The sequence below is a fragment of the Elaeis guineensis genome, unplaced genomic scaffold (genome assembly GCF_000442705.2).
Source record: "Elaeis guineensis isolate ETL-2024a unplaced genomic scaffold, EG11 Super_Scaffold_1000265, whole genome shotgun sequence".
NCBI classification, from domain to species: Eukaryota; Viridiplantae; Streptophyta; class Magnoliopsida; order Arecales; family Arecaceae; genus Elaeis; species Elaeis guineensis.
The window spans coordinates 243607-268999 of NW_027332432.1; the positions used below are offsets into that span (position 1 = coordinate 243607).

Sequence of the window (25393 nt, forward strand, 5' to 3'; positions counted from 1 at the left end):
AGATGTAAAATACAAGAAGGCAAATCCTCCCTCTCCATTGAAACAAATGAGATTGTTGCTGATACAGTACATAAAAAAAAACTAAATTAACCAAATTTTCCTGATGTAGAGGCAATCAAGAAAGCTGCATAAGTGAATATATAACCTACGGAAAAGTGGGCTAATCCAACCAATCTTGCTTGCACAATGGAAAGAGCCACTGGCTTATCTCTCCATCGAATTAAATTAGCCAAAGGTGTGCGTTCATGAGCCCATGCTAAAGTTTCAATCAATTCCTGCCAATATCCACGCCAGGAAATTAAGAACATAAATCCAATAGCCCAAACAAGATGTCCAAATAAGAACATCCACGCCCATACCGATAAACTATTCATACCAAAAGGGTTATACCCATTGATAAGTTGTGAAGAGTTTAACCATAGATAATCTCTTAACCATCCCATCAAATAAGTGGAGGATTCATTAAATTGTGAAACGTTACCCTGCCATAATGTGATGTGTTTCCAATGCCAATAAAAAGTAACCCATCCAATGGTATTTAACATCCAGAAAACTGCCAAATAAAATGCGTCCCAAGCCGAAATATCACAAGTACCGCCGCGTCCTGGGCCGTCGCAAGGAAAACTATAACCAAAATCCTTTTTATCTGGCATTAACTTGGAACCACGTGCATCTAAAGCACCTTTTACTAAAATCAATGTAGTTGTATGCAAACCTAGAGCAATAGCATGATGAACCAAGAAATCTCCAGGACCTATTGTTAAGAAGAGCGAATTACTATTCTCATTAACAGCATTCAACCAGCCAGGTAACCATATGCTTTGACCAGCATTGAATGCTGGACCATTCGTTGAAGATAAGAGTACATCGAACCCATATGAAGTCTTACCATGAGCGGATTGTATCCATTGGGCAAATATGGGTTCGATCAAGATTTGTTTTTCCGGAGTACCAAAAGCGAGCATGACGTCGTTATGAACATAAAGGCCCAAGGTATGGAACCCGAGAAAGAGGCTGGCCCAACTTAAATGAGATTTGATAGCTTCTTTATGGTCTAACATTCTTGCCAATACATTATCCTCATTCTGTTCCGGATTGTAATCTCTAATGAAGAATATAGCTCCATGAGCAAAGGCTCCTGTCATGATGAACCCTGCGATGTATTGGTGATGAGTATATAAGGCAGCTTGAGTAGTAAAGTCTTGTGCTATGAACGCATAAGCAGGTAAAGAGTACATGTGTTGAGCTACTAAGGAAGTAATAACCCCTAAAGAGGCTAGAGCAAGACCTAATTGAAAATGAATCGAATTATTGATTGTGTCATAAAGACCCTTATGCCCACGTCCTAATCGACCCCCCGGAGGAATATGTGTTTCTAAAAGATCTTTGATACTGTGTCCAATTCCGAAGTTAGTTCTATACATATGACCAGCAACGAGAAAAATAAATGCAATAGCTAAATGATGATGAGCAATATCGGTCAACCATAAACTTTGCGTTTGTGGATGGAATCCCCCAAGAAGGGTTAGAATGGCAGTTCCGGCTCCTTGGGAAGTACCAAATAAATGACTACTCGAATCAGGGTTTTGAGCATAAAGATTCCACTGACCCGTAAAAAGTGGTCCCAACCCTTGAGGATACGGTAATACGTCTAAGAAATTATTCCATCTGACGTACTCTCCCCTGGATCCGGGAATAGCGATATGAACTAAATGTCCTGCCCAAGCCAAGGAACTTACTCCGAAAAGTCCTGACAAATGATGATTGAGACGAGATTCGGCATTTTTGAACCACGAAACACTTGGTTTCCATTTGGGTTGTAGATGTAACCAACCCGCTATTAAGGATATAGCAGAAAGAAATAATAGAAAAAGAGCTCCTGTATAAAGATCCTCATTGGTGCGCAATCCGATTGGTATACCACCACTGATAAACACCGGAATAAGCGATATTCACTGGGCCGATAGCACCCCCTCGAGTAAAGGCTTCTACAGCTGGTTGACCAAAATGAGGATCCCAAATTGCATGAGCAATAGGTCTTACATGTAAGGGGTCCTGTATCCATGACTCAAAATTTCCTTGCCAAGCTACATGAAACAGATTTCCGGACGTCCACAGAAAGATTATTGCTAACTGCCCAAAATGAGAAGCAAAAATGTTCTGATAAAGACGTTCCTCAGTAATATCATCATGACTCTCGAAGTCATGTGCGGTAGCAATACCAAACCAAATACGACGAGTAGTGGGGTCCTGAGCTAAGCCGAGGCTAAACCTCGGAAATCTTAATGCCATAATGCCTTTCAAATCCTCCTAGCCATTATCCTACTGCAATAATTCTTGCTAAGAAGAATGCCCATGTTGTGGCAATTCCACCCAGAAGGTAATGGGTTACTCCTACAGCACGTCCTTGTACAATGCTCAAGGCTCTAGGCTGAGTAGCAGGAGCAACTTTTAATTTGTTATGAGCCCAAACGATGGATTCAATGAGTTCTTGCCAATAACCACGGCCACTGAATAGAAACATTAAACTGAAAGCCCAAATAAAATGAGCACCTAAGAAAAAAAGACCATATGCGGATAATGAAGAACCATAAGACTGAATTACCTGAGATGCCTGTGCCCATAAGAAATCTCGGAGCCACCCATTAATAGTAATGGAACTCTGTGCAAAGTTTCCTCCTGTGATATGAGTTACCACCCCTTGATCACTTATAGTACCCCAAACATCCGACTGCATTTTCCAACTGAAATGGAAAATGACTACCGAAATTGCATTGTACATCCAGAATAGACCTAAGAAGACATGATCCCAGGCGGATACTTGACATGTCCCCCCTCTTCCAGGTCCATCACAAGGGAAACGAAAACCAAGATTTGCTTTATCGGGTATCAAACGGGAACTGCGAGCAAATAGAACACCTTTCAGTAGTATCAATACAGTCACATGGATCGTAAATGCATGAATGTGATGGACCAAAAAATCTGCGGTTCCTAATGGAATAGGTAACAAAGCTACTTTGCCGCCTACTGCTACTAACTCACCCCCCCCCCAAGTTAAGCTGGTACTTGTTGTTGCACCAGGAGCTGTTATCCCAGGTGCTAAAGCATGAATGTTTTGTACCCATTGAGAAAAGATGGGTTGTAATTGTATAGCGGTATCTGAAAACATATCTTGGGGCCGCCCTAAAGCGCTCATGGTATCATTATGAATATACAAGCCAAAACTGTGAAAACCTAGAAATATACATGCCCAGTTAAGATGTGATATGATTGCATCGCGGTGCCTAAGGACACGATCTAATAGATCGTTGTATCGAGTAGTTGGATCATAGTCTCTTACCATAAAAATGGCTGCATGTGCAGCAGCACCAACTATGAGAAATCCACCGATCCACATGTGATGTGTGAACAACGAAAGTTGTGTACCATAATCAATAGCTAGGTATGGATAGGGGGCATGGAATACATATGGTGAGCTACAACAATGGTTAAAGAACCTAACATAGCCAGGTTAAGAGATAATTGAGCATGCCATGACGTTGTTAGGATTCATATAGGCCCTTATGGCCCTGGCCTGTAAATGGACCTTTATGAGCCTCTAAAATGTCTTTAAGGCCATGACCGATGCCCCAGTTGGTCCTATACATATGACCAGCGATCAGGAAAAGAATAGCAATAGCTAAATGATGGTGTGCAATATCGCTCAGCCATAGGCCCCCTGTTATTGGATCTAATCCTCCACGAAAACTCAGGAATTCCGCGTATTTTGACCAATTCAAGGTGAAAAGGGGGGTTGCTCCCTCGGCAAAACTGGGATAAAGTTGAGCCAAAAGGTCCCGATTCAAGATAAATTCATGAGGAAGTGGTATCTCTTTAGGATCAACTCCAGCATCGAGAAATTGGTTAATCGGTAAAGATACATGGATTTGGTGTCCCGCCCAAGAGAGAGACCCAAGTCCTAGTAACCCCGCTAAGTGGTGATTCAACATAGATTCTACATCTTGGAACCAAGCCAATTTTGGGGCAGCTTTGTGATAATGGAACCAACCGGCAAAAAGCATTAACGATGCAAAGACCAATGCACCAATTGCGGTACAATAGAGTTGTAATTCACTAGTTATTCCAGATGCTCGCCAAATCTGAAAAAAACCGGAGGTTATTTGTATTCCTCGGAAACCCCCGCCCACATCACCATTCAATATTTCTTGACCTACTATTGGCCAAACTACCTGGGCACTGGTCCAATATGAGTAGGATCACTTAGCCATGCTTCATAATTGGAAAAACGGGCGCCATGGAAGTACATGCCACTCAGCCAAAGAAAGATAATGGAGAGTTGACCAAAATGAGCACTAAATACTTTTCGGGAGATCTCCTCCAAATCACTGGTATGACTATCGAAATCGTGAGCATCAGCATGTAGGTTCCAGATCCAAGTGGTAGTATCAGGGCCCTTAGCTATTGTTCTTGAGAAATGGCCGGGTCTGGCCCATTCCTCGAAAGACGTTTTTATAGGATCCCTATCTACAACAATTTCACTTCTGGTTCCGGCGAACGAATAATCATTAAGTCCTCCTCTTTCCGGACAACATATACAAGAAACCCGCCAACAGTCAAGTTTTTAGTGAACCTCTGAAAGATAGATATTTTATTTATGATTAGTCCTTTTCTTTCCTATCCCCCATCTATCTATTTTATTTTATTTAGTTATTCACTAGAGCAATTATGATATTGAAGTCGATCCGAGGCAAGTGTTCGGATCTATTATGACATAACGATTAGGTGCCCCACGGACCCTTTTTTATCTTGGAAAATCCTTTACCGGCGTGACGAAAAAACTATTTTTTTGTGCAACCTAGTGTATTTTTATATCTGAATGTATAAGTGTCCATATGGATCTACTTCCATGGAACGTAATATCTTATTACTTTAATTTCAAATCACAAGATAATTCATTAGAATAGAATTAATAAGATCCATTCTGATGATATCTTATAGTCATTCGAAGTATCTTTTATTAGCTTTATTTAGTTCTATTCTATACTGTATCCGTATCATTTATCCCTATGAGATACCATACTAAAATATTCTATTTTAGAAGGAAGGGATATAATGAATTCTTGATTGGATCTTCTCATAGGAACGATCTATTTTATTTGATTGATGGATCCAACACCCAATTTTAATGAATTAAACAAAAGAGCGGTCTTATTCGAATTCGAAACGCCTCGTGATCTTCAACCAATTATGTGCTTCAATATAATTACCTGGAGTAAGCGCTATAGCTTGTTTCCAATACTCAGCAGCTTGATCGGACCAAGCCTCCGCAATTTCGGAATCACCCTGTAGAATGGCCTGTTCTCCCCGGTCGGAATAGTGGTTCCTTTCCTTAGAACCGTACTTGAGAGTTTCCTACCTCATACGGCTCAGCAATCGATTCTTTTTGCGTTCCATCTTAATCTATCCTATGCTAACTGAATTAGATTTCTCATAAATCTATCCCATTTTTTCTTGGGTTAACAAAACAAAAGAAGTTAATTACATTAAGTTTCAAACTCTATTTTGATCAATAATTAGTTTTATCTTTTTTCCCACCTTCAGACGAATGAAACATAGATATTCCCCTATATCGTTAGAATTTTCTGAAAGGTAACTATCTCGGTTTCATATATGAAATTCATATAGAATCTTTGAAAAGACTTTTTTCCTCCATAGAAAAAAAAAAAAGAACTTACTATCTTTGGGATCTGATGCTACACCGCTGCTCAATACCTTAGTGGATCGACTCTATTACATAAGTTGATTCCTAACTTTTATTCCATATCATGACATAAGTAAGCAGTTCTTAACTGTATCGACCAATAGCTCGCTAATTGATCTTTACGGTGCTTCTCTATCAATTCGATCCTTTATCCATAGAATATATAGGCCGTATCTATTTCTTCCTATTTTGGTTCTCGTGAAGTCTCTTTCCTTACTACAGCTGATCAAATCGTTGCTTTGAACGATGCATATGTAGAAAGCCCATTTTTTCTAGTATTTACTAGTTGATTTGATCTTTTTTTCCTTCTTTCTATAGTGGAGATAGTCGCACGTAATGACAGATCACGGCCATATTATTAAAAGCTTGTGGTAAAAATGGGTTTCGTTCGAGTGCCTGGAAATAATATTCCAAAGCCTTTGTATGCTCTCCGTTGCTTGTGTGTATAAGGCCTATGTTATAGAGTATATAACTTCGATCATAGGATCAATTTCTGGTCGCGTAGCTTCATAATAATTCTGTAAAGCTTCCGCATAATTTCCTTCGGATTGAGCCAACATCCGTTACGGTCGTTCATTCTATTCAAGAATCTCCGTTCCAGAACCGTACGTGAGATTTTCATCTCATACGGCTCCCCCCTTCTGTGCATAGTACTAAGGGAATAATCCATGGAATCAAAATTTCACTATTCTCATTATGAACTGACAGGAGCTGGTATTTTTACAAGAAATCTCTAGCCAGCCTTCCCGCAAGAGGTTTTTTTAACACCAATCATATTAGTGCTAGATGGAAATGGTAACTCCAACAATTTCTTTGTCCTCAACGCCTCCTATTTTCAGGAATTAGTCACTTCAACGATCTTTGATGGTTATACGGGTATCCAAAGTACGAACGAGATGGATGTTTGTTGTCCCAACCATTCTTGTTAGTCCCGATACCAATAAGGAAAAGGGAAATTTATAACAAAGTTTTCGTATTGTTGATTCCTTGGTGTAGTGCTTCTTCCCCTATGCTGCCTATTGGTACTAGTGGAATAGGATTGACCTACAATATAGAACCCATAGTGTAACCTTTCGCTCAATACTCAAATTAACAATTGAAGCATCCGAGGCTGCATCAATCGAGGATACACGACAGAAGGAATTGTTCTATCTTCAAACTCACCTTCACCAAGCGTAGGTTTATTTCAATAATTTGGTTCTTTCTATCCCGAATCACATATCTTTCTCATAATACTGAAGTCTAAAAAAAGAAGAAAAAAGAATCAAATCGCACCATCTCTGTAATAGGTAAATGCCTTTTTTTCTCCTGAAGTTGTCGGAATTATTCGTAATAGAATATTGGCTACAATTGAAGAGGTCTTATCAATAAAATTTACATTTATCCGAGATCTAGCATAATTAGCAATCCTTTCTATAATCTTAATTAGAATTCTTTTCATTACCCTTCGGGGAAAATGATCCCACAAACAAAGGAATGTACAATACGAAATAACATAAAACAGACTAATTCTAAAAATGTGGACCTTCCGCTCAAATTGTCCCATTTTGTTTGGACAAGGAGAGATATGAAATATTTGAATCAGATTGGATTTCATTACAATTTCGTAGATATACCAATGAACGGAACTATTACTATTTCATCTAAGATTTCATCTAAGTTGAATAACCAAGGACTTTCTTTTACTACGGATTTTGATAACTCGAGAAGTTTTGATTTGGTTATGATCCAAGAGGAAAAGAATAATTATTCCATGATAAAATAGAGTAGAGTAACCATCCGTTTTGTTTACATGACGTGTATACGTCATGCCATACAATGGAAATCAAAATCCATGGGACGATTCATGAATTGTAATAGATCCATGGGTAGCTGATGAGAGAAGTTGGTGTTGAGAAATAGGAAATTTGAAAGGAATTATTCCTATGGAACCATTGATCGGTCATACCTGTACTGCCAATAATATGAATGACTCGCTATTCACTCGGTTTCTGGTCAATAATAAGATTATGTAGGAGAGATGGCCGAGTGGTTCAAGGCGTAGCATTGGAACTGCTATGTAGGCTTTGTTTACCGAGGGTTCGAATCCCTCTCTTTCCGTTTCTGTTAATTCACCAACGTGACCGACCACAATGTATCAAATCAAATAACAACTGATACCATTATTCCAGCAATAAGACTTTATTTGATAGAATTCTCTATTTCAGAATTCTCTATTCCTAATTACATTACTGCGGTACGTAAAATACAAATATCGGAAAGAACAAAAAGAAAAAAAATCCTACTGCTGATCTATTGTAATACGTGAATGAGAAAAATGCGGATCAAGGCCCTTAGATCTATTTACTTCGTCGAAAAGAGGGCAAAATTCTCTGAATCTTTCTTTGTTATTTTCGTTAGGTTCAAGTCTGGCGGGAATAATATTCTACGACTAACAACTCATTTATTTTCAAACCGATCCATTTACTATCTATTATTTGATTTACTAATCCTTTATATTGGAATGAGTCAATAGTCAAATGTTTTGGCAATTCCTCGGGGGGGGGTGAAGCAATATAATTTTGAATCAGAGCTTTCGATCTTTGTTTATCCTTCGTAGTAATAATATCTCGGGGTTTGCAACGATAACTTGGTATATCCACTATATGACCATTAACTAAAATATGTCTATGGTTAACTAATTGCCTAGCTCCAGGAATGGTCGAAGCCATACCCAATCGAAAAAGGATGTTATCCAAACGCATCTCAAGTAGTTGTAGTAAAACCTGACCTGTTGACCCTTTGGCTTTTCCAGCGATATGTACATATCTAACTAATTGTCGCTCCGTCAGACCATAATGAAAACGCAATTTCTGTTTTTCTTCTAGACGAATACGATATTGCGATCTTTTCCCAGAACGCAATTGGGTTTTAAGATCACTTCCGGATTTAGGTCTTTTACTAGTTAGTCCTGGTAAAGTCCCCAGACGGCGTATTTTTTTGAACGAGGTCCTCCGATAACGAGACATAAAGACTCCTTTTTTATTTTATTGAAATTTCATTTTACAGAATAAATCTTAAATTAAGACTGAACTAAAGGATAAACAAAGCAAAGCTAAATTTACTGAAGTATTACAAAGTAGAATGAAATGAATTCTATTAATATCCGAATTTTTTGTATATGTATATATAGGAAGTTGAGGCTCCGTTTTATGATTTGTTCTGTAGAGATCTAATTGCTCCAATCCATTTTTATTCATAGTTACAAGTTACCACGACATAATAGATCGGTGATCCAACATTTTGAGAAAGGAGAGATTATCAATCATGGAAAAATCGATAGAGAAAAAAAAGCCAGCTATCGGAATCGAACCGATGACCATCGCATTACAAATGCGATGCTCTAACCTCTGAGCTAAGCGGGCTCACATAACAGAAATAGAAATAGTATATACAATAGAAATAATGTATAGGAATTCAGGAAACTGCTGGATCTTAGCTTAGGGCTATTAGCTATTAATTTAATATGAACTATATAGTTCATATTCATAGTTCTATTGTTATATCTATATCATTATATATATATCATTAGATATAACTAATAATATAGAACTAGATATGACTAAATAGAATTAATAGAATTCTATTTTCTAATAGATATTTTTCTAATAGAAATATATGACTAATTAGTCGAATTTTCATTCTATCATATTAATTACATTAATTATTATTTATACATTCTATTCTTTTTTTTATGCATTTTATATTATATATTTATACATTATATTTATATTTTTTAATATGTATATATTATATGTTAATGAATATGTATATATAATTATATATATTAATGAAAATTTAAAATTATAATTATGATTATAAAAAATCTAATTATTTCTTAATATAAAATAAATTTATTTCTTAAAGTAAAGCAGTTATAGCAATAATTATAGCGTATAGCGAGCGGATCGGTCCTAAGAAAAGATAAGATAAGGATAAAGATACAATCCAAATTAGAATGAGACATTCTTCTGGTTTCATTCGGAAAAGGAAGAGATAGGACGAAAAAAAAAAAGAAGAATGAATATCGACCGTTCCAGTATTCCAAATCGCACTGTAAAAAAGAAAGGGAGGGAGAAACATATATATATGGGATATATCTATCCATATTGAATTGCGGATACATCAATGATAGAATCATTTCTGATTGAAACAAGGTTTATCCAATAGAAATAAACTGATAGAGGATCGCCAAAAAAATCAAATAGCAGCATACACTTTTTCGATATGGGAATCATTATCTAATGAATTCAACAGTTCCAAAATAAATGAAAGAGATGGGTGGAATTCCAACTGGATCTTGGTCTCAAATCAAAAGGGGATATGGCGAAATTGGTAGACGCTACGGACTTGATGGGATTGAGCCTTAGTATGGAAACCTACTAAGTGGTAACTTCCAAATTCAGAGAAACCCTGGAATTAAAAATGGGCAATCCTGAGCCAAATCTTTATTTTGAGAAAACAAGGGTTTATAAAACTAGAATAAAAAAGGATAGGTGCAGAGACTCAATGGAAGCTGTTCTAACGAATGGAGTTGACTACGTTGTGTTGGTAGCTGGAATTCCTCTATCGAAATTACAGAAAGGACGGCCCTATATAATATATCTAATACGTACGTATACATACTAACATATCAAACGATTAATCACGACCCGAATCTATCGAATATATATATATATGAAAGAAAAAATTCAGAGTTATTGTGAATCCATTCCAATCGAAGTTGAAGGAAGAATCGAATATTCAGTGATCAAATCATTCATTCCCGAGTTTGATAGATCTTTTGAAAAACTGATTAATCGGACGAGAATAAAGAGAGAGTCCCGTTCTACATGTCAATACCGACAACAATGAAATTTATAGTAAGAGGAAAATCCGTCGACTTTAGAAATCGTGAGGGTTCAAGTCCCTCTATCCCCAACAAAAAGTCCATTTTACTTCCTAACTATTTATCCTCTTTTTTTCATCAGTGGTTCAAACAAAATTCACTATCTTTCTTTCTCATTCACTCTACTCTTTCACAAATGGATCCGAGGAGAATCTTTGGATCTTATCCCAATTTGGATAGATACGATACCTGTACAAATGAACATATATGGGCAAGGAATCTCTATTATTGAATCATTCACATTCCATATCATTATCCTTACATTTATTAGATAAAATTTTTTAATACTTTACTTTATTTAATACTTTACTTTATTTAGATTTAGTCCCTTTAATTGACATAGATACAAGTACTCTACTAGGATAATGCACGGGAAATGGTCGGGATAGCTCAGTTGGTAGAGCAGAGGACTGAAAATCCTCGTGTCACCAGTTCAAATCTGGTTCCTGACACATGAATAATATATCGGATAGATATTCATACAAATTAATCGAGACAGATCAGGATATATATTCGTTAATAGTCAAGAATACTTATTCATCTAGCGTATAGATATATACCTCCATTTTTAGAGATGGGTAAAAATATATGTATGGTTATGGTAAAGAACTAAAGTGGATTATGTTCCCTTTTTTTGTTTCTTTTTTCTTTCTTGTTTGTTCATATTGTGCTTTCTCTCACTCAAAAAGAGTGCTAAGTCTTCATATATATATCAAAAAAAAAGAAAAAAGTTTGAAAAAACTTAAAAAAAGTATAGAGGGGTTGAAGAATAGGAATAGACAGGATGCATTTCAGACACAATACAAATAAATTCAATCCCTTTTTATTTCGGAATTTCGCTTTTTCTTTTATATTTATTCTATTTCTTCACTTTGCTTACGTTACTTTCCGAGGTCTGTCTAAGTGATGTGCGCGGTACAAGTTCATGGTGCAGAACTCTTTTGATTCATCTTTTTGTTTCTGCTCATACAAAATAGATATTATCTTTTTCCAATTCAGGAATAGCAATGAAGCCTTTTTTAGGCCTATCCATAATACGAATTAGAGTCCAGTTACTCTGTTTCATCTAGAACAGAACGTAAAAAATATTCCTTGACTTGAATGAAATCTGGAGTTGTGTCGTATAAGTGAACATTAGTTTCCTTATCATTCAATGAGCATCTTGTATTTCATAGAAATTTGGGGTAATATAGTCCTTACGTAAGGGCCAGCCTATCCAACTTTCAGGCATCAAGATACGTTTAAGGCGTGGATGATTTATCATAAGAGATTCCCAACATATCATAAGATTCGCGTTCTTGAAAATCAGCACTTTTCCAAATCCAGAAAACAGACGAGATTCTAGGATTATTCCTTGGGACAAATACTTTTATGCATACTTCTTCTGGTTTTATCTACACCATATTGTATTCTCGTAAGATGATACACACTAGCTAAAAATCCGCCTGGTGTACATCATAGGCACACTGGGGCGTAAATATTGTAACCATATACATATGAAATGACAGCAATGGAGTACCAATCCTCGGTTTTTATTTGTAAAGTCTCTATTCCTCGGCAATCGAAGCCCAAAGATCTATGAACTAGCTCATGCTTGACTAACCAATCAGATAAACGATCCTGCTGCATTTCTTGATCTCTCCACCATTTGTATGAGTATTTCACATTTACTACATTTACAATGAAATTTTCAAAGATTGACCCGCTGTTTCTTATTCTGCACAAAAGAACCCTGCCTGATTCACTAATTCGTGGGAAGATATTGAACTTTTGGATTTGAAAAATGTTTCAGAAGGCATCTCTGAAGTAGATGGTGATTGATAGAGCAATCCTTGATCGTAATTTCCAGTATGAGTACTTGCGTTCGAACATAAAACTTGTGATTGGTAGAAAAACATTCGATTTTCCTGTTGAGACACAGTTCTATCTTCAAAGATTTCTCGAGATATCTTCTTACGAAGTTTCATTATAGCATCTATAACTGCTTCTGGTTTAGGTGGACAGCCGGCAAATAGACATCCACAGGAATTAGCTTATCGACTCCCCGAACAGTACTATAAGAATCAGTACTGAACATCCTCCTGTAAATAGTACAAAGCTCCCATAGCATGACATATTTTGGTTCAGGCATTTGCTCATATAATCTCACTAAAGAAGGAGCCATTTTCATTGTTACTGTGCCGGCTGTTAAAAATTAGGTCCGCTTGCCTAGGACTCGATTTTGGTACCAATCCATAACGATCAAAGTCGAATCGGCGAGCCTATTAATGAAGCAAATTCAATGAAACAACAACTGGTACCATATAGAAGCGGCCATAAACTAGAGAGTCTTGACCAATTCGAAAGATCATTCGATGTAGTTGATAACTGAATTGGGGTTGTTTGGTCAAGTAATGGAAACTCAATCAAATTCATAACTGTCTCAATATAATCTTTTCTTCCCTTTTATTTTGATTGTCTGAATATTCAGTTAAGACCATTCCAATGCTCCTTTTCGCCATGCATAAACTGAACCAACAATTGGGATAAGCACGAAAATGAAAGCTTCGATAAATACAGATACACCCAATACATCGAAACTCATTGCCCACGGATAAAGAAAGACCGTTTCAACATCCAAAAACAACAAAAACTAGGAGCAAACATGTAATAGCGGATTCGGAATTGTAACCAAGCATCCCCCATGGGTTCTATACCCGATTCATAACTCGAAAGCTTCTCTGGTCCTTCCACTAACCGGTGCTAAAACTCCGGAAATTACAAATGTCAAGATAGGAATAACGCTTGATATTATCAGAAATGCCCAGAAAATATCATATTCGTGAAGCAGAAACATAAATGTACTCCTATTAATTATTATTGTGGAATATAAATATATGTGGAATATGCTGAATTATTCGATTCGAATTGGAATTGTCAATTCATCCAGAACTTATTAGGCGAAACAAGAATTGATTTTGATCAAATCAAACCGCATAGTTTAGAGTTTGTTTGCTGTGGGGCATGTCTTGTTTAAAGATTCATTTAACGGAATTCCACTTACATTTTTTTTATTTCGATTCTATTTCGATATGGTGTAGACATAGGGTTCTCTTACACAAACTAAATTCTATCGCTTTGTCTCGGTTTCTCTATACTTTATCTCTATACTCTATAAAATAGAGTATAAAAATACTCTATAAAAAAATAAAAATAAAAAAGTACTATAATATAAAAAAAGAAAAAAAAGTAAAAAGTCAAGTAATTAACAAGTAATTAAATAGTAATTAATTACTAATTACATTACTAAACTAAAATATTAATTAAATATTATACTAGTACATATTCTAATACTAATTGATAATATTACTAAATTAATAATGCGAATTAATCCTATGTTTCATTACATATATATAATGAGATAATGAAAATAAAAGAAAATAAAAACATATAAAAAAATATAATTAATATAGAAATATAATATAAAAATAATATAGAAATATAATATAAAAAAAAAAATTCAAAACGGAAAAAATTTCAGTAGTCATATGGGGTAAAATATCTAGGGATTTCTAGCATATTCTTTTCGAAGTATTTTTTTTTCATTAATATCTGTGTATAGGATCATTGCTTCTATTGATTTGATACGAATACATTACATAAACATAATCTAAAGCACCGAACGATTATATTTTTTCTCCTTTCCTTATCCTGGATTTCATTTCTATTTTCCTTAATTGATTTGATTCAATCCGTTGAGTTGCGAGTTTACATATAACAACTCATATCTTTCTATACAAAAAAAATTCGAAACTTTTTTCTTGTACTATACCGACTGACCCTCTCAGAAATAAAATAAAAAGAATCGAGTTATTTCATTAGAGTTAGAATGAAAAAAAAAGAGTCATTCCATTTCAGGCCAATCTCGAGTACTAAAGAAAGATCGCGATTTGGAATGAACCAAAATACTTGTTTGTTTTGTTACGGCAATAACACTTAGTAATAGTAAGAAAACCCGATGGGTTGGATTTCACTACAAGAAAAAGGTTTGTTTTACAGCAAACCCACATTACACAATGAAACATACCACAGAGTGGTATAATAGACGGAATCGTAAATTATCTAATCTACATAAGAAAGATACTTCTAATAGAAAGAATTAGACATTATCGAATGATTTGACAGACCAAATCCCAAAACCAACTCAACTCATAGAATATAGAAGAAGGAAATTGATACATTTAGGACCAATTCATTATCTCTGCATTATCTCTAAATCAATCAATTGGGGTTGTTGTTCTGCCAAAAAGCGATTAGTCAGGCGACTCCACACACAAAACAAATACAAGAAAAGAATAGGTCCTAGATCTATGTGACTGTTGAAGTTTTTAGACAGAATCATGTCATGATTCTCACTTCATAAATTGACCGGATTCGATATACCAACGCAAAAATATATCACTAACTCTTTAATCATGGACAGGAAAAGAGGAAAAAGGTCATATGTAATCCATCCACGAAGATTAATGAAGGAAGATGAGTATTTTATCCGAGATTTTACAAATACTGATTAGATCTATTGGAATGAATTATTGTTTTTTATTGTTTTTATTTTCCTGTCCCTATGTATTTACATGAACATGTGGTAATACTTTTGGATCAACCAACCGACCAGTCTATAAACAAGTACTAATGAGGAAATGAAAACTATACTAAACTAAAATAGAATGTATTAGGGCTATACGGACTCGAACCGTAGACCTTCTCGGTAAAACAGATCAAACTGATTATTATCGAAATGATTCGAACTGTTTCAAAGACCCAACATGCATTTTGTTGCATTGGGCTCTTTCATAAACTGATGTAAAGATCAGTTAGTCCACCATATTTTTCTTTACAGGAAAATAATGAGATGGTTCCATGTGCTCTGATTCATCATTTGTATTCTGATCTAGGAGCAATACCAAAGTGTTTCAAAGAAGGGTTACCTTGACTTAGGTCTGCCTTCGGCCTAGATCAAACTAAGTTAGATGGAGTCTCTATCGCTACGCTGCAAGAGTCGAATATGAGACTTCATACACCTTAAAGTTCATAGGACGAAAAAAGGTTATTTTGAGGCCCTTATACTCATTATGCCTAGCATTGAATGGACTGGGTATTTACCTTATCAACTATCAAATCAATGGCGGGTTCTATTTGATTTGGCACCTGAATTCGCACCTGAATCGGACCGAACCCAATATTTGTCAGGCTATTGTTCTCTTGTTCCCTCGAATCTATCTGTGGAGTAAGACATCGATTTGTCAATAAGATCAATTATGTTTATTGCATAATGGGCTCCCCTGAAAAGCATTAGCGCACGTGTAAACGAGGTGCTCTACCTAACTGAGCTATAGCCCTTGTCATAGATATATTATATTAACATATGGATAATTTCTTGTCAAGATGGATATTCCATAATCCCACATGATAGCTCTCTGATCCGTCTACTGTTAACAGATTGGTATTGCTTAGAAATAATATTCCACTTATAATCCTATAAGTGAATAACCTACTTAACTCAGTGGTTAGAGTATTGCTTTCATACGGCGGGAGTCATTGGTTCAAATCCAATAGTAGGTAGAACTTATTAGATACCGAAGTCAATTGAGTGATATCTAATAAGTTTTTCTACCCATTTTCTTTTTTTTTTCGTTATATCATACAGTTCTAAAGAACTTCTTTTGATTATTTTGATGTATTGACTTGACTAGGAGGAAATAGCATTTACAGCCTCTACTCGTGTCCTAGCTCGTCTGAGAGCTAGATTCGCTTCAATTGCTTGTCTCTTACCCTCAGCTCTACTCAAGTTAGCTTCAGCTATTTCAAGAGCTTGCTGAGCTTCTTGCGGATCAATGTCAGTACTCATCTCCGCATCATTTCCTAAAATGGTGATCTCATTATTACCTATTCTAGCGAAACCACCCATCAGAGCCACCGTTAACCATTGGTCGTTGAGGCGTATTCTCAAAAGACCTATATCTACAGCCGTGGCAATAGGGGCGTGGTTTGGTAATACGCCAATTTGGCCACTATTAGTAGATAAAATGATTTCTTTCACTTCTGAATCCCAAATAATTCGATTAGGAGTCAGTACACAAAGATTTAAGGTCATTTCTTCAATTTGCTCTCCACTTCTAAGTTCATAGCTTTCGCGGTAGCTTCATCGATGTTACCCACCAAATAAAAGGCCTGCTCGGGAAGACCGTCTAATTCTCCGGAAAGGATCAATTGAAACCCCCTAATTGTTTCTGCAAGACCAACATATTTCCCTGGAGAACCAGTAAATACTTCTGCCACGAAGAAGGGTTGTGATAAGAAACGCTCAATTTTTCGTGCTCTTGCTACAGTTAAACGATCTTCTTCGGATAATTCGTCCAACCCAAGGATAGCTATAATGTCCTGAAGTTCTTTGTAACGTTGTGAAGTTTGCTTAACTCTTTGCGCAGTTTCATAATGTTCCTCACCAACGATTCGAGGTTGTAACATAGTTGACGTTGAATCTAACGGATCCACTGCTGGATAAATACCTTTAGCAGCTAATACTCTTGATAGTACGGTAGTAGCATCTAAATGTGCAAATGTCGTGGCAGGAGCAGGGTCGGTCAAATCGTCCGCAGGTACATAAACCGCTTGGATCGAAGTTATAGATCCCTCTTTGGTAGAGGTAATTCTTTCTTGCAAAGAACCCATTTCTGTACTAAGGGTAGGTTGATAACCCACTGCGGAAGGCATTCTCCCTAATAAGGCGGATACTTCTGATCCTGCTTGGACGAAACGAAAAATATTGTCGATGAATAGAAGCACGTCTTGTTCATTAACATCCCGGAAATATTCCGCCATGGTTAGGGCAGTTAAACCAACTCTCATACGAGCTCCCGGCGGTTCATTCATTTGACCATAGACTAGAGCTACTTTTGATTCCGCAATATTTTTTTCATTAATCACTCCGGATTCTTTCATTTCCATGTAAAGATCATTTCCTTCACGAGTACGTTCGCCTACTCCGCCAAATACGGATACGCCTCCATGAGCTTTGGCAATGTTATTGATCAATTCCATGATGAGTACTGTTTTACCCACTCCAGCTCCCCCAAATAGTCCGATTTTTCCTCCACGGCGATAAGGAGCTAAAAGATCCACCACTTTAATCCCTGTTTCAAAGATTGATAATTTCGTATCTAACTGTATAAAGGCAGGCGCAGATCTATGAATAGGAGATGTTGTGCGAGTATCTACAGGACCTAAATTATCAACAGGTTCCCCAAGAACGTTGAAAATTCGTCCGAGAGTAGCTCCGCCGACTGGAACACTTAGAGGAGCTCCCGTGTCAATCACTTCCATTCCTCTCATCAGACCATCTGTAGCACTCATAGCTACAGCTCTAACTCGATTATTTCCTAATAATTGTTGTACCTCACAAGTCACATTAATTTGCTGACCGACAGTATCTCGACCCTTAACTACCAAAGCGTTATAAATATTAGGCATCTTGCCCGGGGGAAAAACGACATCCAGTACTGGGCCAATAATTTGAGCGATACGCCCTAGGTTTTTTTCTTCAAGTGTGGAAACCACAGGACTAGAAGGAGTAGGATTGATTCTCATAATTATAATAAAGTGAAATATGTCGAAATTTTTTTTGGAATAGTGCCATGTCAAATCGAAAATAAATGTCCGATAGCAAGTTGATCGGTTAATTCAATAAGAAAAAAAATGGGAGTTAGTACTCGATTTAGTTGGTACCACCCAACCGAATCTGATTCAATCGTTTACTCATTGAATGAGTAAATTTTCAAGTTCAGCCAATTCTTTTTTCAAAATGTCAAGTAGATGAAATCGTGAGTAAGTGTGTTTCATTTCTCTATCATTATAGAAAATACCATCTATATTAGATTATCTATGGAATTCGAACCCGAACTTGATTTATGATTCATTATTTCGATTTCACTGACCATTGTTCTTTATTTTTTTATTTTTTTGCATATAGATTAGATTTCCGCCTATTCTTTATACCCTTTCATGGATGAATTTATGCCTATTTTCACATAATAGGATTTACGTATACAACATATATTACTGTCAAGAGGGGATTATCTTAGTATTCAGATATTTAGATTCAAAATAAGAAGGGGATCAATTCAATTATAAACTTGCAAAACAAGGATTGGGTTGCGCCATATATATTAAAGAGTATACAATAATGATGTATTTGGTGAATCAAATACATGGTCTAATAACGAACCGAACCATTTTAACATAACATTTTAATTAGTTGATAATATTAGTTGAATATTTTTTGAAAGATTTTCTTTTTGTCAAAGGTTTCATTCACGCCTAATCCATATCGAGTAGACCTTGTCGTTGTGAGAATTCTTAATTCATGAGTTGTAGGGAGGGACTTATGTCACCACAAACAGAGACTAAAGCAAGTGTTGGATTTAAAGCTGGTGTTAAAGATTACAAATTGACTTATTATACTCCTGACTACGAAACCAAAGATACCGATATCTTGGCAGCATTCCGAGTAACTCCTCAACCCGGAGTTCCGCCTGAGGAAGCAGGGGCAGCGGTAGCTGCCGAATCTTCTACTGGTACATGGACAACTGTGTGGACTGATGGACTTACCAGTCTTGATCGTTACAAAGGACGATGCTACCACATCGAAACCGTTGTCGGGGAGGAAAATCAATATATTGCTTATGTAGCTTATCCTTTAGACCTTTTTGAAGAAGGTTCTGTTACTAACATGTTTACTTCCATTGTGGGTAATGTATTTGGTTTCAAAGCCCTACGAGCTCTACGTCTGGAGGATCTGCGAATTCCCCCTTCTTATTCCAAAACTTTCCAAGGCCCGCCTCATGGTATCCAATCTGAAAGAGATAAGTTGAACAAGTATGGTCGTCCTCTATTGGGATGTACTATTAAACCAAAATTGGGATTATCCGCAAAGAACTACGGTAGAGCGGTTTATGAATGTCTACGCGGTGGACTTGATTTTACCAAGGATGATGAAAACGTGAACTCACAACCATTTATGCGTTGGAGAGACCGTTTCTTATTTTGTGCCGAAGCAATTTATAAAGCGCAGGCCGAAACGGGTGAAATCAAAGGACATTACTTGAATGCTACTGCGGGTACATGTGAAGAAATGATCAAAAGGGCCGTATTTGCCAGAGAATTGGGAGCTCCTATCGTAATGCATGACTACTTAACTGGGGGATTCACTGCAAATACTAGCTTGGCTTATTATTGCCGCGATAACGGCCTACTTCTTCACATCCATCGCGCAATGCATGCAGTTATTGATAGACAGAAAAATCATGGTATGCATTTTCGTGTACTAGCTAAAGCATTACGTATGTCTGGTGGAGATCATATTCACGCGGGTACAGTAGTGGGTAAACTGGAAGGGGAACGTGAGATGACTTTGGGTTTTGTTGATTTATTACGTGATGATTTTATTGAAAAAGACCGAAGTCGCGGTATCTTTTTTACTCAAGATTGGGTCTCTATGCCAGGTGTTATACCCGTGGCTTCAGGGGGTATTCATGTTTGGCATATGCCTGCCCTGACCGAAATCTTTGGGGATGATTCCGTACTACAGTTTGGCGGAGGAACTTTAGGACACCCTTGGGGAAATGCACCCGGTGCAGTAGCTAATCGGGTGGCTTTAGAAGCGTGTGTACAAGCTCGTAATGAAGGACGTGATCTTGCTCGTGAAGGTAATGAAATTATCCGTGAAGCTAGCAAATGGAGCCCTGAACTAGCTGCCGCTTGTGAAGTATGGAAGGAGATCAAATTCGAATTCGAACCAGTAGATAAGCTGGATAGATGAAGAGATAAAATAAGCGTGCATAATTCAGTAATTCCTGTTTGTTCTTCTAATTGATTGCAATTAAACTCGGCCCAATCTTTTCCTAAAAAAAAAGGATTGAGCCGAACCGAATAAAATAAAGAATGAGCATCCTATACTATGTATTTGGTATTTGCATATATCTCTCATATGTACAGACCTTACTTATTTACTTATTTACTTACCTATTTTCCTATACATAAGATCTAAATACAAGATAAGATCGAAGACTAAACAACTCAATACTTCTATAACTCAATACTTCTATTGTTTATTGTTGAATCCATAATTAATCCTATGGATCTTGGGGTTGTTGGATCATTTTATATCCCGTAGTTTCAGGCTATAGATCAAGCCAAAGGAGGGGCTCTTTCTACCCATCCTGTATATTGTCTTTTCTTTCCGTGTCGGAATAGAAACTTATTATTTGATTATACGATACAAGATTATACGAGAACGAATTCTTTATTTATAGGAAGAAACAACTATTTTTCTTTTCGATGAGAATTTGTAGTACATGACATGAGAGAAACCTGTCTTTATATTTTTTAATTGAGAAAAAGATTCTATCAATATATTGAAGTGATACTTTGGACTCCCCCCCAAAAATCAGTACTTTCAATACTCACTTGTTACGTTATTGTTATCTTATTAGTTAACAATCTTAATGATTGCATTCATATGCTTAATTCCTGATAGGAAATAAAATAGTAAAATGATTATTCATGGAATGACTATTCATCTATTGTATTTTCATCAAATAGGGGGCAAGAAGACTCTATGGAAAAATGGTGGTTCAATTCGATGTTGTCTAACGATAAGTTAGAACATAGGTGTGGACTAAATAAATCAATGGATAGTCTTGATGCTATTGGACATACCAGTGGAAGTGAAGAACCCATTCTAAATGGTACGGAGAAAAACATTCCTAGTCGGAGTGATAGTGGCAGTTATAGTTTCAGAAATGTTGATTATTTATTTGATATCAGGGATATTTGGAGTTTGATCTCTGATGACACTTTTTTAGTTAGGGATAGTAATGGTGACAGTTTTTCTGTATGTTTTGATATTGAAAATCAGATTTTTGAGATTGACAATGATAGTTCTTTTCTGAGTGAACTAGAAAGTTTTTTTTCTAGTTATTTAAATAATGGGTCTAAGAGAAACAATCACAACTATTATCATTACATATATGATACTCAATCTAGTTGGAATAATCACATTAATAGTTGCATTGATAATTATCTTCGTTTTGAAGTCAGTATTAATAGTTCCATTTCGGGTGGTACCGACAATTACAGTGACAGTTACATTTATAGTTTCATTTGTACTGAAAATGTAACCGGTAGTGAAAGTGGAAGTTCTGGTATAAGAACTAGTAAAAATGGCAGTGATTTCAATATAAGAAGAAGATCTAATGATTTCGGTAGAAAAAAAAAATACAGACATTTATGGATTCAATGCGAAAATTGTTATGGATTAAATTATAAAAAATTTTTTAGGTCAAAAATGAATATTTGTGAACAGTGTGGATATCATTTGAAAATGAGCAGTTCAGATAGAATCGAACTTTCGATTGATCCGGGGACTTGGGATCCTATGGATGAAGATATGGTCTCTATGGACCCCATTGAATTTCATTCAGAGGGGAAACCCTATAGAGATCGTATCGATTCTTATCAAAGAAAGACAGGTTTAACTGAAGCTGTTCAAACAGGCATAGGTCAACTAAATGGTATTCCCATAGCAATTGGAGTTATGGATTTTAAGTTCATGGGAGGTAGTATGGGATCTGTAGTAGGCGAGAAAATCACCCGTTTGATCGAGTATGCTACTAATCGATCTCTACCTGTCATTATTGTGTGTGCTTCTGGAGGAGCGCGCATGCAAGAAGGAAGTTTGAGTTTGATGCAAATGGCTAAAATATCTTCCGCTTCACATAATTATCAATCAAATAAAAAATTATTCTATGTATCAATCCTTACATCTCCTACAACCGGTGGAGTAACAGCCAGTTTTGGTATGTTGGGAGATGTCATTGTTGCTGAACCTAATGCCTACATTGCATTTGCGGGCAAAAGAGTAATTGAACAAACATTGAATAAGACAGTACCCGATGGTTCACAAGCGGCTGAGTATTTATTCCATAAAGGCTTATTTGACCCAATTGTACCACGTAATCCTTTAAAAAGTGTTCTGAGTGAGTTATTTCAGCTCCACGGTTTCTTTCCCTCGAATCAAAATTCAAAAAATTTATAAAGTATAGTACTAAATTCAATTATTTGTAGCGAACAAGTATTTAGTTCATCGTAATCAAAAAAAAAACTAAAAAGAATGGTGTTTTCTTTGATGACATAAGTTCTACTTGTAATAAGAGTTAGAAGCTTCGGGTAATTACTTTTTAGTTTTTCCTCCAGATCTATTTTTTTATCCTACCTCTATTCATGATTAGTAATCACGAACCTTCTATCAACAGGATAAAAAAGTGAATTTCTCCCTCCGAGGAATTAGAATTAGGGAAAATTAAAAAAAAATTATCTGGCCTTCTTACGTATTAATATAGACAATAAAAAAAAATATCGAAATCAAAATAAAAAAGAAATAATATTTTTTATTAAATTTAATAAATTATTAATAAATAATTAGAATATAATTATTAAATAATATTTTTATATATAATAAATAATATTATAAATATAATAAAATTATATTATAAATATAATACAGTTTATGATATATACTTAGGATAGATATACTTATCATATCATAAGATATCTTTTTCTTTCTAATAGATAGAAATATTAAATCGAGGCACCCATTCTATGACAGATCTCAACTTACCCTCTATTTTTGTGCCTTTAGTGGGCCTAGTATTTCCGGCAATTGCAATGGCTTCTTTATCTCTTCATGTCCAAAAAAATAAGATTGTCTAGATCCGATGGGACCAAATCTCATCAATTTATTTCAACGCTGGATCATAATACAGATATTTATTTAGTGTAATATGGTACGATATGTGACTCTTTACGAACACAAATGAAAGAACTATTATGCATTTATGCGGATACATGATATCCGCATAAATGCATGTATATGCAGGTATAGCTGGTTAAATTAAAAATGGATCGGCGAATATTTTATTTAAATGGAAAGTCAATGTATCTAACAAATTACTTCTAACGGTTTACATCAGAATAGTGCTAGTTAATGAAAGTTACTTCGGGATCAAGAAAGTAAAATTCATTTGGGTTATTCTCTCAATTCCAATCGAATGCAACTGGATCTAGTAGAGTATGAATTGGCGATCAGAACATATATGGATAGAACTTATAATGGGGTCTCGAAAAACAAGTAATTTTTTCTGGGCCTGTATCCTTTTTTTAGGTTCGCTAGGATTCTTAGTGGTTGGAACTTCCAGTTATCTTGGTAGGAATCTGATATCCGTATTTCCATCTCAGCAAATTATTTTTTTTCCACAAGGGATCGTGATGTCTTTCTATGGGATCGCCGGTCTATTCATTAGCTCCTATTTGTGGTGCACAATTTCATGGAATGTAGGTAGTGGTTATGACAGATTCGATAGAAAAGAAGGAATAGTGTGTATTTTTCGTTGGGGATTTCCTGGAATAAATCGTCGCATCTTCCTTCGCTTACTTATGAAAGATATACAATCAATCAGAATGGAGGTTAAAGAGGGTCTTTATCCTCGTCGTGTCCTTTATATGGAAATCAGAGGCCAAGGAGCCATTCCCTTGACTCGTACTGATGAGTATTTTACTCCACAAGAAATTGAACAAAAAGCTGCCGAATTGGCCTATTTCTTGCGCGTACCAATTGAAGTATTTTGAAATGAACTGAAGAAAAAATTGAAAAAAACTTGCTAATTTCCTTTTTAATACAACCGTCGACTCTATTTGATATTTCTCTGAAGTACGAGTTCTATAAAAAGGTATTGAACCCATGGATCTATTTCCTATTTTTGTGTAATAATTTAGATCTCGGATCTAGAAGGAAAGGAATATAGAAATAGAATAAGGTCCTTTTAGGATAAAAATGAAAAAAAAAAGAAAGCCTTGGTCTCCCTCCCATATATTTCATCCATAATATTTTTGCCCTGGTGGGTCTCTCTCTCATTTAATAAATGTCTGGAACCTTGGGTTACTAATTGGTGGAATACCGGGAAATCCGAAACTTTTTTGAATGATATTCAAGAGAAAAACGTTCTAGAAAGATTCATAGAATTGGAAGAACTATTCCTCTTGGATGAAATGATAAAGGAGTACCCGGAGACGCATATACAAAAACTTCGTATAGGAATACACAAGGAAACGATACAATTGGTCAAAACACACAATGAATATCATCTCCATATCATTTTGGATTTCTCGACAAATATAATTTGTTTCGCTATTCTAAGTGGTTATTTTATTCTGGGTAATGAAGAACTTGTCATTCTTAATTCTTGGATTCAGGAATTCCTCTATAACTTAAGTGACACAATAAAAGCTTTTTTGATTCTTTTAGTTACTGATTTATGGATCGGATTTCATTCGACCCATGGTTGGGAACTAATGATTGGTTCGGTCTACAACGATTTTGGATTGGTTCATAACGATCAAATTATATCCAGTCTTGTTTCCACTTTTCCAGTTATTCTAGATACAATTGTGAAATATTGGATCTTCTATTATTTAAATCGTGTATCTCCTTCACTTGTAGTTATTTATCATTCAATGAATGAATGAAGAACTCATTTGATCTCCTGATATCAATCAAATCAGAATCTTTCTTCGTATATAAAGAAAGGATTTTCAATCTTACTTAATTCTTA

The 25393-nt window shown here is 35.9% G+C and overlaps 1 protein-coding gene and 3 non-coding genes across 4 annotated transcripts; 2 read left to right on the forward strand and 2 right to left on the reverse strand.

Annotated features, from left to right (window-relative positions):
* Window positions 1-6370: 6370 nt before the first annotated feature.
* On the reverse strand, window positions 6371-7571 carry LOC140854593 (uncharacterized). The gene is given in 3 exon segments (XM_073250546.1): window positions 6371-6716; window positions 6718-6831; window positions 7567-7571. Coding segments are annotated over 3 exon segments (228 nt in total). The 3' UTR covers window positions 6371-6607.
* A 204-nt stretch (window positions 7572-7775) lies between these two features.
* TRNAS-GGA (transfer RNA serine (anticodon GGA)) lies at window positions 7776-7861 on the forward strand. The gene has a single exon. It is a non-coding gene; the product is annotated as a tRNA-Ser (tRNA).
* A 1231-nt stretch (window positions 7862-9092) lies between these two features.
* TRNAT-UGU (transfer RNA threonine (anticodon UGU)) lies at window positions 9093-9165 on the reverse strand. Its single transcript has one exon. It is a non-coding gene; the product is annotated as a tRNA-Thr (tRNA).
* A 1902-nt stretch (window positions 9166-11067) lies between these two features.
* TRNAF-GAA (transfer RNA phenylalanine (anticodon GAA)) lies at window positions 11068-11140 on the forward strand. The gene has a single exon. It is a non-coding gene; the product is annotated as a tRNA-Phe (tRNA).
* Window positions 11141-25393: the final 14253 nt, after the last annotated feature.